Here is a 12,919-nt window from a genome sequence, read left to right as displayed (position 1 = left end):
AGCCACTCTGGATTTGAACGACTTAATTGTACATCCCATAAACCTAAGCCTTTAATATTCTTTTTATTTGTTTTTTTTAAACAAGGTCTTCAGGTTGGTCTCAAACTCCTGGACTCAAGCAATCCTCCTGCCTCAGCCTCACAAAGTGCTAGGATTACAGGCATGAGCCACCGCACCCAGCCTAATATTCTTTTGTTTAACAATTCTAAATACACACATTGTTTTCAATGGCACAAATGAAATTTAAAATGTCTCATATAATCAAATTCAATGAAGAATGTAAATACTCTTGCAGATCATGTTTTGAGTGTTAAAATTACCAAAACCTACCACAATGTTTAATATGCATTAATATATAACTTCAATATAAATTTAAGATTGAAACAGTTTTTATTACACTAAAAAGCATACAAACATTAATATACAAATCCCTTCAAACTGATAATCACTCAGTTTTCTTTATCTAATAAGAGATTGAATGTGAACTAAATATAAGTATCAATAAGTATAAAATAAACCTAGAAGATATTTCTTTGCATTAAAGATCATTTTCAGAATTATGTTTTATAAGCTTAGCAGACTACACATTTCACATTTCTTCAATACCTCATGTCAGAGCATATATGCAACTAGTACTAAAATGAAAAAAAAAAAACCAATAAACTACAATATTCCCAGATATCTAAATTACCTGCCCAGCATTTTGAATGCACTTAAATATTACAAAAATTACTCATCAATTTCACTTCTGACATTCCAGTCACTGAACATGCAAAGGGTGTTTTGTTTGGTTTTTGAGACAGGGTCTTGCTCTGTTGCCCAAGCTGGAGTATAGTGGCGTGATCAGGGCTCACTGCAACCTCCGCCTCCCAGATTCAAGCAATTCTCCTGCCTCAGCCTCCTGAGTAGCTGGGATTACAGGCACCTGCCACCACGCCCAGCTGATTTTTGTATTTTTAGTAGAGACGGGGTTTCACCATGGTGGCCAGGCTGGTTTCGAACTCCTGGCCTCAAGCGATCCACCCGCCTCAGCCTCCCAAAGTGCTGGGATGACAGATGTGAGCCGCTATGCCCAGCCTTTTGCAAAAATTAAAAAAAAAAAAAAAAAAAAAAAAAAAACTCATACCCTGTTGATGGAAGTGTAAAATGATATAATCACTTTAGAAAATGTCTGGCAATTTCTTAAAGGTTAAGTCTGTATGGTTCCCTAACTAGTATTATGTCCATGAAAAACTTGCACAAGAATATTCATAGAATCTTTATACATAATAGCCAAAGTATGGAAATTGCCAAGAAGTCCATCAAAAGATAATGGATAAACAAAGTGTGGTATATTTATACAATGGAATACTGCTCACCAACAGAAAGCAATGAGCTACTAATAGGAGGATGGATAAACATGGATGAATATTAAAAACACTAAGATAGGTTAAAAAAAAAAAAACAGAAACAAAGTATGCATATTCTATGATTCCAATTACATAAAGTTCTAGAATGGGCAAAACTTATCTATAATTTTTTTTAAATTAGGACAATGGTTGCCTGACGTGCAAGAAGACTGATTAGAAGCAGGCAAGATAGGACTTTCTGAGGTGATATTGTTCTAAATCTTGACAGAGGTTTTGAGCTACACAGTTGTAGATCAAAACTCACCAAATGGTATATTTTAAATTTGTGCATTTCACTGTATGCAAATCTTACCTAAAAAACACACATGCACAAATAAATAGTAAACTCTAGTAATACTCATGCTGAAGTACTTAAGGGTAAATTATTCTAATTCCACAACTTGTTTCGAAGTAACATTTTTCCTTTAAAAAAAAGAATTGATGGATAAATAGGTGATGAAGCCAAGTATAGCAAAACATTAATTGCAGAATCTATGTGGTAGGTATATGGATACTTACTATAACTATCTTTTAACTGTTTCTGTATGTTTGAAAGGTTTCTTAATGTTAGGGGAAAAAAAAACTTTGTAAGAGGTGAATTCACACATAAATTTTAAAACAAAAAAGACCTGCTAGCAAAGTGGAATTATAATGATATATCCTTTTAGTTTAAGTTGTCTGGATCGATATGAGCAATATTTTTATTTTTATTTTTATTTACTCATTTATTTTGCTTTCCACTATTACAAAGCAATTGGAAACTAAAAATAAATAATATGTTCAAATTATAACTACTAGCTTTAATCAATATAAAAGATATATAAAAATATATTGAACAATTTCTCAAAATCATATACAAAGATTTTGCTTGACTGTTAATGTTTAATTAGGTTGCATATTCTAAGAACTTACTCTTGTTTAAGTATGCAACCATATTTCATCTAATTAAAGTGTTTACAACCAAATTCACCATCAAATATTTGATTTTGAGAAGCTGTGGCTCTTAACATTTGAAAAAAGAAATGAAATGTGATATTTAGATATGGTACATTGGCCATCTATTATAACATAATCATCCAAATAAATGTATTTCAGTTATACCTTATCAAAAAATTTTACCTCTACAGTACTGAATTATTTGTCTTAACGGCACACAAAAAAAGTACACAAATCAGTACAAAGTATTATCTTGTATTTAAAAGAACATGTGTTAACAAAGCATTTAACCATCATTATCTACAGTATATATTAAACACAATTTATTACACTCTAAGTTATTTAAACATGTGTATTTAAAAGTTGACATTACTCCAAAAGAAGGCACATGAAAAAAACTCATATTTTAAACATTTTCACATAAGTAAAGATAGAACAGGGTAGAGTGACTCCTTAAAAAAAAAAAAAATGAAATAACACCAAGTTGATATCTCATCATACACACAAAAAAAAATACTTGACTATTTTAAGAAATACGGTATTCATTAGAAACGAGTTTCACTGACTTTTCTCAGGATGTCATTATAAATCACAGCTAGTTTAGAAAATCATAAGTTGTAACAACATATCCATTTACATTCATATGGATAAGAGAAAGATAGGAAAGTGGCTATCCACTATCTAAATTACTAATGTATTGGATGAAATAATCTATATACTTAGTATAGTTCTCAAATGTAGTATATTTCTATAGAATCAAGTCTACATTTAAAAAACAAAATCACTCTTCTCTATGTTCTCCCAGCATTACATTTTGTAATTAAAGCTCATGGCCCCCAAACAATTGTCTATGGTATGCAATATGTCTGGTGGCTTAAGTTTATAGTCATCCCTCAGTATCCAAGGGGGATTGGTTTCAGGACACCCCCTACCCCATCAAGATCCACAGATACTCAAGTCCCTTATATAAAATGTTTGTATTCACATACAAGTTACACACATCCTTCCATATACTTTAAATCATCTCTAGATTACTTACAATGCCTAATACAATGTGAATACTACATAAATAGTTGTTAAGATACAGGACAAGCCCCAAAACTGGGGCTTAGCCCAATTCCTACCTCAGTTATACCATTTTTTTAAATTTCATATTACTTTTTATTGTTGTACTGTTATTTATTTTTTTGCCTGAATATTTTCAATCCACAGTGGTTCAATCTGCAGATGTGAAACCTGCTGATAGAGAGCCAAGTGTACATTCCATTGTACTAGCAAACTTTCCCCTATATATTCCCCTTAATGAAACTTGTCCTCAACAAAAACTGCTAATGTTAGTTGGTAAGTAGTCCCCAAACTCAAAAAAGTCTCAATACAAAAAAGAAGAAAAAAAAAGGTTTGGTTCCAAATTACCCTAAGATACTCTGTAAGATAATAAACAGCCTCCGAAAAGGATTCTATGGTCAAATAAATAATTTTCTTTATACAGGAATTCTCATAAACTATACTATGTTAATCATGGTTGTACAAGGGGAGGTAGACAATGAGCAGAATTATATGCATTTAAACTTTTGCAAATTAAAAGTAAACAATATTGACTTGGAGAAAAACAAGATTGACTTGGAAAAGTTGCTGCAGTAAACTCAAAGAGTGTGATTCTGGTGTTTAAAAATACATAAAAATAGGTTTCTTATTGTATACAGCCCCTAAATGCTAATGAATTGTGTCACCTAACACACTAAAGAAAAAGCAATCTTAAACAATGCTTGAGAAAAATATGATTGTAGCAGACTACATTTATGCTATTTTATGGGCAGCAAAGGAATTTTCAAGGGCTATTTTGTATATACATAACTTTTACCTTCCACAATTATTTTAGAACCTAACCACCAAAAAAAAAAAAAAAAAAGAGGTATACTGCACTTTTTTTTAACACAGATCTCTTTTCTAGAAACATCTCACAGAATTAATGTTCCACAGAACACACTTGGGAAAACTCTGATTTGCTGTAAAAGCCAACATTTAAATTGAACATTCATTATCAATTCTTAGTAGCATGCTGAAACTGTAAAGTGAATTACATCTCATATATGTGCTTTCAATAATTTCAAAAAATAAAGCTTACTACTGCCAAGATGTATTTACTAGAATTATACTGGGAGACATTACCTCAAATTAAGAATTACAAGATTCATTAGACTCAAAGAAAAGTCATAGCACAGATTAAAGAGAAAAGGTAACATTGTCAAAAGGATATATCATGTTATATATTCAGGACATCTTTATAATTTAAAAAGTTAACTCTACCAGCTATAAAACACGCTCTTTTTAATTTAACCAGTGAAATTAAGCAGTCAACATGCTGAAATAGTACCTTAAGAGTTCATTTTTTTCTGTTTCTATAGCCATAACTTAAATTTCTGATTTAAGTTCTTCCAATACAATGCCTGTCCCTAAATGCCACTCCTCCTAAATCACAACTATAATCAAATTAGCCCCCTAATTCAAAGCATTCAATGGCTTCCCATTGTACGTTGAGTCTGACTCATTAAAAAAAGTATTTAGGCTGGGCACGGTGGCTCACGCCTGTAATCCCAGCACTTTGGGAGGCCGAAGCGGGCAGATCACAACGTCAGGAGATCAAGAACATCCTGGCTAACACGGTGAAACCCCGTCTCTACTAAAAACACAAAAAATTAGCCAGGCGTGGTGGTGCGCCTGTAGTCCCAGCTACTTGGGAAGCTGAGGCAGGAGAATCGCTTGAACCCAGGAGACGCGGATTGCAGTGAGCCAAGATCGCGCTACTGCACTCCAACCTAGGTGACAAAGCAAGACTCCATCTCAAAAAAAAAAAAGTATTTAATGTAATTCATTATCTGGTACCATCATCCAAATTTATATCCCTCAGTTCACTTTCAACTACTCTTCGACAAAAATTTTGAGACTAGTATGATTTAGGCACCAAGCGAGGTTCCAAAATACTGTTTCACTGGTTCTCAAACTTTAGCAAGCATCAGAATCTCTAAAGGGTTTATTAAAAGAGATTGCTGACACCCCCAGGGTTTCTAATTCAGTTGGAAATGGATTTGCATTTCTAACAAGTTCTCAAGTGATGCTGATGCTGCTGGTCAGGACCCATACTTGGAAAACCATTGCTCTACTCCAAAAGCCACAAAGTGGAAGCCCAACGGCTCAATGAGGCCCATTCACATGTTGTCTGTATAATGTTTTAAAAGCATTTTGTGTTATTTGCAAACATTTTAAAATTGGAAGATTCTGCATTAAAAAATGCAGATTTCAGGTTTATCCCCGCATGTGAAAATTGTGCTGGAGCTAAACAGCAGCTACCCTACCTAGTCCAGGGAGATGTCCTTCCTAGTCCAGGATACCACAGCCCAAATTGACTCTACATTCACTTAAAATCAATGGCTTAGCACTGCATTTGTGCTTATATACTCAGTCCACTTTTTCCCATTCTTTGGTCTTTTTTCCAGCTTCTCACTCTGACTTCAAACACCCATGGTCCCCCTTCACTGCTGAAATTACACCCACTCCATCCTAAAACTTGGCTTAAAAATCCTTTCTCAACAAAACCCCAGCAAAAATAGAAATTCTTAAGTAACATACATATTAGAGATTTAATATAAATTTAATATGTATGCTTTAAGAATTGAGGTTTTATTTCCATGAATATTAAAATAACAATACTTATACACAAAATTTTAATTATGTTCATTCTGATTTTTACTGTGAAAAAATTTTTTTCCAGAACAGGACATTCAAAATGAATTAAGACATGTCTTTAAATCACACAGCCAAAATATATAATAGCTTCAATGGAATACCTTATCTATTTTGCTGGAACAAAAACAGAGAATGGGGGTAATTGATATAATATCCTGATTTCACAACCTAACAATTTTTAAAGGCAATTTTAATGAAACAAATGCTTCTAATATTTAAATCTAGAGAATATTTTAGTGGATATTTACTTCTATAGAATAATGGGACGGAAATTACACAAAGAAAAACGAGTGCTGGTCTCTGCTCTGCCATAAATAGCTTTGCTACCCTAAGTAAGTCATTGAGTTCTCCCTGGACCTGTTTCATTACTCCTAAACTGCAGAGATGGAAAAAAGTATTCTCCAAATATCTTCCATCTCTAAAATCGTAGGATGTACTCCTTCAAAAGATAAAAGCATAAAAATCAATGTCATACAGACAAGCTTCTTGGTATTAGGTTAGTATAGTTCCTAAATTAGACTGACTTAAAAATCTCTAATTACAGCTTTCAAAGTTCTAACTAAAAATGTTGAAGACTCAGAACTTTGAAAGAATATATATTTGTATATGTATTTGTGTATATCTTAGTGATCAGAATAAAATATCTTTTGTAAGGTCAACAATTAAACTTAAGGAAAAAAAAGAAGACAATAAAAACTATAATCATGCCAACCAACCAGTAAATTTTAATATCTCAAAAGAAAATAATTAGAAAATTAAATCAAAAATGTTTTTCCATAATAGAGATTAACAACATTTTTCAAGAACGTGTGTTCTGTTTCAGGATATTCCCAAATTAAAGTAATTTGGCCAAAATCAAAATTATCAAATTGCAAGATTGAAAAAAAAAACTTAGAGACTGTTATATTCAGGTAGATCATGCCGTAAGCGAATTGCTTTCAGCTTCTCCACTTCAATTTTTGCTCTTAGTAGCTCTTCCTCTAGCTGCTGCCTTCTTTTCAATCCATCCCTCTTCTCCTGAACATACAATCCAAAATTTTTTTGATTTTCTAAAATTATCTGATGCTCCTCTTTCAACATTTGCAGGATCTGAGGATCATACCCTAATAGTGACCTAAAGTGTTCACCACTCTCATGCCGAAAAAAATCATCTCTCCTTGGAATAGAAGATGGAGACGATGTCATTCTCATATCAACAGAGGAAAGTGAAGGCGACAAGGATCTTTCCATAACATGTACTAATTCATGTTCTTCTCTTTGCTCTAAAGTATCACTCTGTTGAGAATTTAAAAGCAGTGGAGGAGGTGGTTTAATGTCTTCTTCTTGCTTCACCTCCACTGTAATAGCAACAGGATGGTGATCCAACATTACCTGTAGTGAACTGGTACCAGCCTGTGCCTCCTCATCCAAGTTTGCACTATAGCACACAAAAAAGCATTATAATATGTAAATCAAATGAAGAAAAAGAGTATATTTATAGCATAATTTTATATTTAATATACATTAAATTATAAAGCTTTAAAACTATAAAGTTACAAAACAAAAAAAAAATCTTAACACTTGAAATACATTAAAGTGACTAAGATTGGGATTTCAATAATGTATACTCACAGATCTCCCCCATCCTTAACTTTAAAATTGTGCTTTTAAGGAGCAGGAAATTACAAATATTATAAAAGGCCAATAAATAAAATAAAATAAAAAAGAAAAGCCAGTTTTCATGTTGTCAAACAGACACCAATCTTTCCCACAACCCTAAGGTTTTCAAATGGTGTAAAGAGCCATTTAATACATTCTCAGTCTTATTATCCCCATACCTTCGCCCTAGACCTCCGGCTTCTGTTCTCCTGGACTGATCTTAAAACCACGAAGGCCCATAACTTCTAAAAGGACAGTGAAAGGCCATCTATGGGAGGTACTGATTTCTGCATTTGCCCAAAAAATAAAACATAAAGATTGTATATGGCTTTGGGATATGCTCAACTACTGAAGGTTATCCTAACTTTCTTATTTCAGATGCTTTTATCTGATAGGAAAAACTTCCCTTTTACCTATCCTGAACCACATGACTCAGGTGCTCTTTAAGTCTTTCAATCACTGGTCAGGTAAAGTTCACAAGAGCGATGGTTTTAATCCACAACTGTGTACTCAGTACTTAGTAGGTACTGTACTTAGAACCTAGTAGGTGCTCATTATGTGTTGAATGACTGAAAAGAAACAAACTAAATGATTTTTTAATGAAACATTTTTAATGGCCTATACAGATATATTAAAGGTTTATTAAATTTACACATAACTTCCACCAAATATGCATTCCTAATGGAGACAACTACAGCTTTAGCATAATTTAAGCTTCAACATAACAAGTTATGATATTATAAATGCAATAAACCTTAAAATTCTGTTTTATAAACATAATTTTATGTATAACGTGAAGCTGTAAATTAAGAACATCTGCTCCTTGAGGTTGTTTTTTTTTTAATTTATGCTTCTGCCTAATTTAAAAATAAAAGTTATAAAGGGAAATTAGATTATTGAACATTAATGGAAATATTTTATTTAATATTATTTAGAGAAGATTTTACATATAGTAAGAAACGTAATTAAAAGAATACATTCTACATGGATGATTAAAATGCTGGAACAAGTTCAAGCAGGATGCATAGAAAAAGATTAAAACTACCCATATGTTACTTGCTAATGGCATTAAATTGCCAGAAATATCAGATACTCATCTAAGAGACAAAATGAAACATATATATAGTATATAATAAAAAATCTATTTGTAGGTTAAATTCATTTTTGTTCTTGTCTCTGTTTGTGTCATTTTATTATTTCCAAAAACAAAACAATTAATTATAAATGCAATTCAAAGTAGCAAGCTCTGCTTCTATTAATAGCTCTGCTAAAACCTGGAATGGGGAAAGGTTAAAATTGCATATGAAAATTAAGTTTTTAAAACCACATAATTACTATTTCAAATTAGTATATAAAATAGAGTATAAACATAGACATAATACTCCCAAGTAAATTAAAAATATGCCTTATATCTGGAACATTCCATTCCATTTTAGCTAAAACATTACAACTAAGGCATAACAATGTAAAAAGGGAGAAAAAAAACTTTAGAGCAGGTCACAAAAATGACAGAGAAGGACTTGAGAATCACAACTTTGAAGATCAGTTTACAAAAACACAAAATATAAACTGATATTAGGAAGAGGTAAAAATAAAGACATAAGTCAATGTGGGTTACAGAAAATAAATAGCCTTACAAAACAGGTATATATTTTTAAGTATGTTAACGCAAACACTCGTATTTTCCTTATTAAAAAGGAAGAGTTTGGTAAGATTAACAGGAATATTTATGTAGAAGTATAGTTAAGATTATAGAATAATTATAAACTTCTGAGATGATTAAGATTCAAGGATGATGTCAAATAAATATAAGCACATTAAATATATATATTAAAGAAATAAGCTAATACAGAGAAAATGTCAATGTAGACACAGTAACATAAGAATTTAAAAGGCATGTTTCTTATATTCTTCCCTTTAAAACCTAACGAATTGGTATTATTTAAGCCATAAGTATAGAAATACACAAATCAACTCATTTTTATCAGAGAAATGTTGATATCCCAAAAGTTTTTGCGTGTGAATATTGTAAATATTCACACACACAAAGAGTCAAAATGTAACCAGATACTTGTATATTTATATATTATTTCTCTTCTACTCACTGTATTTTTAAAATATGCAACCAACTAAAATTACAGTTTCTACATGTCGTTTTCAAATTATAAAAACCTATACCTACTAACCAAAGGGTACAGTTTTATACCTGCAATGCAAAAAACACTTTTCTCCATGGTTCGAGGGGGAGAAAATTCTGCATAAGTAGCACAGTATAAAACAATTTTACTGTGTAGTTTTCTGGATATCCAGCTATTGGGATTTCATCATTTGTCATCACAGTGAACACTGTCATCACAGTGGCCCCAAGAATTAATCCACTGTGTATTCATGTCCTGGATTCCCACTGGTGATATTTTTTTACTGTGCTATCAAGTAGAAATAAGCAGTATCTGGTAAGAAGCTAGGCTCAAAAATACTTTCCTAGTAAATTACCAAAATAACATATGCACTTGGCTACAAGTAGTTTTTTTCTGTTTCTCTAATTTCAAAGGGATTTCATAGTAATCAATAATTTGCTTATATAATGCCTCTTCCACCAATAGAAAAGAACATTGTGTAAAGCTTTGTTTGAAAGGCTCCTCAAACTAACAAGGAGTTTACAATTTGTTTAAATTACCCTAAATGGTTCAGAATAAGAATGTAGCTGCCATTTTTATATTTTGCCAGAGGTTACAATCTGAATTAGTGGCAAGATAATACTTTTGAAAATTCCAAGGCAAATAGTTACATAGAACACAAGTTTAACCAAAAAATTGCTTCTAACTAAAAAAACCCAGTTGCTCTTAGGGGTATTTTAAAGTTCATAATTTGATATCCTTGCAAAGCAGTAAAAGAAAGCTTACACTTTCCTATCTGACCCAAGATCAAAGTGAAACTAGACCATTAAGGAATAAAAACAACAAAAAAAACCTTATAATTTTATTAAGTAAACTGAATCCCTAATTAGTCGTTAACTCCCTTTAGTTGTGTTCGTCTTTATTTTAAACGTGTTAGAAAAATAATTTAAACTGTCTTCATATACACAATCATGCCATTAACAAGTTTACTTATTGATTTTAGTTATATTTGTTAGTTAATGTATATTCAATAAGTGTAGACAATGACAATTCATAAAAAAGCAAGGTTCCATTTCTCTAGAAACTGCTAACTTTATATAAATTTTATATAAAATTGAAAATTCCCGTGAAATGTAATCTTAAATGAGAAAAAAAGTATCTCTCAGAAGCAAACTAAATAATTTAATTTTAAAGCTTAAAAAGTTTATGAAGTGATGTCACAAATTTCAACCCACTTATTCCTCCCTAACCTTTACTTTTAGAAACTACAGGAGGGAAGGGGGAGGGGAAGACAGTAAAAAGTAGCTTAAATGCAACAGAAAAATTCCTCATAGCCTCACTTTTCTCTTTTTAAAAAATGCAAAACAAAGACACTATTCATTGCTCCCGTTGTGGGGGTGCTTACTATGCATATCTCTATCACGACTAAGCCAAAGCTCAATAGATAGGAGGCGCCATAATTTTCCATAACAAAACAAAATAAAGCTTACCTTTGTATGTGGTTCCTGTCTCTTACCAGGCAAAAACTGGAAATCTGGGGAATCATCTCCATAACTTTCTTGGTTGGCTCAGAAATATTGCTTTTAAAATCTGATTGGGTCTCTTTTTGCTGCAATAGCTCCTGTTTGGCATATTCTTTGAGCCTTTTATAAAGGGTGCGTAGGCCCTGTGCTGTTCGAGGAGGGCGGTCTACTCCAATTGCATTATAGTTAACTGCTATGATATCCCAACATCTATTCTTTTCTACTATTACTGAATGTTTATTAGTGTGTTCTTCGAGAATTTTCACATATGGCTTCACAAGCTTTAGCAAATCAAGCTTTTCGGATAAGGTAAAATTGGAAGATCTAGCCTTTCCTACCATTGTTCTTTTCAAATTAAGTAGGCAGTTTCTGAAACCACCATGCAGCCTTCAGCTCTGCTCAGCTCTTTTCACAAACAGAAAAAGATCAGGCTTAACTAGGCTAGCCTCATTTAGGCCCACGCCTACAGGGGAGGGTTTATTAAAATTCCTCCAGCTTAAGCTGACGCAGGTTCAGGAAATCTGCTTAAGCCAAGCCTGACCTACATAAAGCTTCTCACTGAAGAAGACAGGAAGGCACAAGCAAAACACACTTGTGTATAAAGGGAACAGCTCGAGACAGGATTTAATACACAAAGGTCTAGAGATAAGCATGGAACACAGCTAAAAATTAGCTAATTTAGTGAGAATATCAAATTTCACACATGTATGCCTAGCTGACAGACTGAACTGCATTGCAGTATCACTTTAATAAAAACAAAAGAGGAACTGTTTTGTGCTATTTATTTACAAATCCAGTAGACAGAAAACTAAAAGATATGAGCGGTGAATGTAGTAATTCCTAACAGAGCCTCTCATCACTGTTTCTGAGCTGAGTGTTCTCCCTTACAAAATCTGCATAATGCTGGATCTGCTGTCAATCAGGAATTGCATATCCTCTAGCTAGTTAGGTTACACCCAGACCCAGACTCCACAGTAAAGCTAAGCTTCTCCTTCATTTTACAGTCTACATTAGCCTCTGCACATTTTTTTCAGTTAAGAAAAAATTTTTATGGAACACTCAATCTAAAAAGCAGGTAAAAATCATGTTTTTAAAGCAATGGATTATTCTAGCCGTAATGTATGTGAATTTGCTAGCCTGCCTTATCATGTGTAAAAAATCACTATTCATGGTGAGAAACAGTATAATCACGCCTTAAGACTCCACATACGAAATCACATTTGCTATTATAATAGAGCCAGATTTTTTATTTAGCTATATCACACAGTTTGGACTATGAAAGGAAACAGCTAGTCTAGCCATTTTCAAGGCCACTAGTTTCAGTGCTTAGAATATATTTGTTAACCCCAGTATGAAAATATATGATACATAATAATGTAAGCAAGACAAACCTATTTTCTCACAATATACATGTTTTTCCAGATAGGGGAATAAATTAGAACATACTTGAACATAGTTCTATCCAATAAAACTATTACTGAACAACTGTGATAGTATTAAGAGGTAGGAAAAATAAACTGTTTTTAATTACTGACCACGTATATAAATGCTCCCAGGCACTGTGCAAGACCCA

General features: G+C 32.5%; 2 protein-coding genes across 3 annotated transcripts in view; both read right to left on the bottom strand.

The window, feature by feature from the left end:
* RAD54B (RAD54 homolog B) overlaps window positions 1–12,919 on the bottom strand; it is a 101,529-nt gene that overhangs the window by 51,416 nt on the left and 37,194 nt on the right. The window contains exon 4 of one of the 2 annotated variants that reach the window (XM_012496046.2): window positions 6,774–7,485. The exons of the other annotated variant lie outside the window; for it this stretch is intronic. Within the exon in view, the coding sequence (XP_012351500.1) occupies window positions 7,436–7,485 (50 nt within the window). The 3' untranslated portion in view covers window positions 6,774–7,435. Of the gene's footprint in view, window positions 1–6,773; window positions 7,486–12,919 lie in introns of those variants that run through there. 2 annotated transcript variants of the gene reach the window in all.
* On the bottom strand, window positions 6,774–11,940 carry FSBP (fibrinogen silencer binding protein). The gene is made up of 2 exons (XM_003268319.4): window positions 11,314–11,940; window positions 6,774–7,485 (listed from the first exon to the last, which is right to left on the bottom strand). The coding sequence occupies exons 1-2, from the start codon at window positions 11,685–11,687 to the stop codon at window positions 6,960–6,962; spliced, it is 900 nt and encodes a 299-aa protein (XP_003268367.1). The 5' UTR covers window positions 11,688–11,940; the 3' UTR covers window positions 6,774–6,959.

This window comes from Nomascus leucogenys, chromosome 16 (assembly GCF_006542625.1).
Source record: "Nomascus leucogenys isolate Asia chromosome 16, Asia_NLE_v1, whole genome shotgun sequence".
In the NCBI taxonomy this organism is placed as follows: Eukaryota; Metazoa; Chordata; class Mammalia; order Primates; family Hylobatidae; genus Nomascus; species Nomascus leucogenys.
Note: the sequence above shows the minus strand (reverse complement) of the source record. Positions and strands in the feature narration are given on the sequence as shown.

Coding starts and splice junctions, on each gene's coding strand:
- FSBP (XM_003268319.4), bottom strand. CDS start 11,687: ATGGTAGGAAAGGCTAGATCTTCCAATTTTACCTTATCCGAAAAGCTT. Junction 7,486..11,313: donor GACAGGAACCACATACAAAG/GTAAGCTTTATT, acceptor TGTGTGCTATAG/TGCAAACTTGGATGAGGAGG.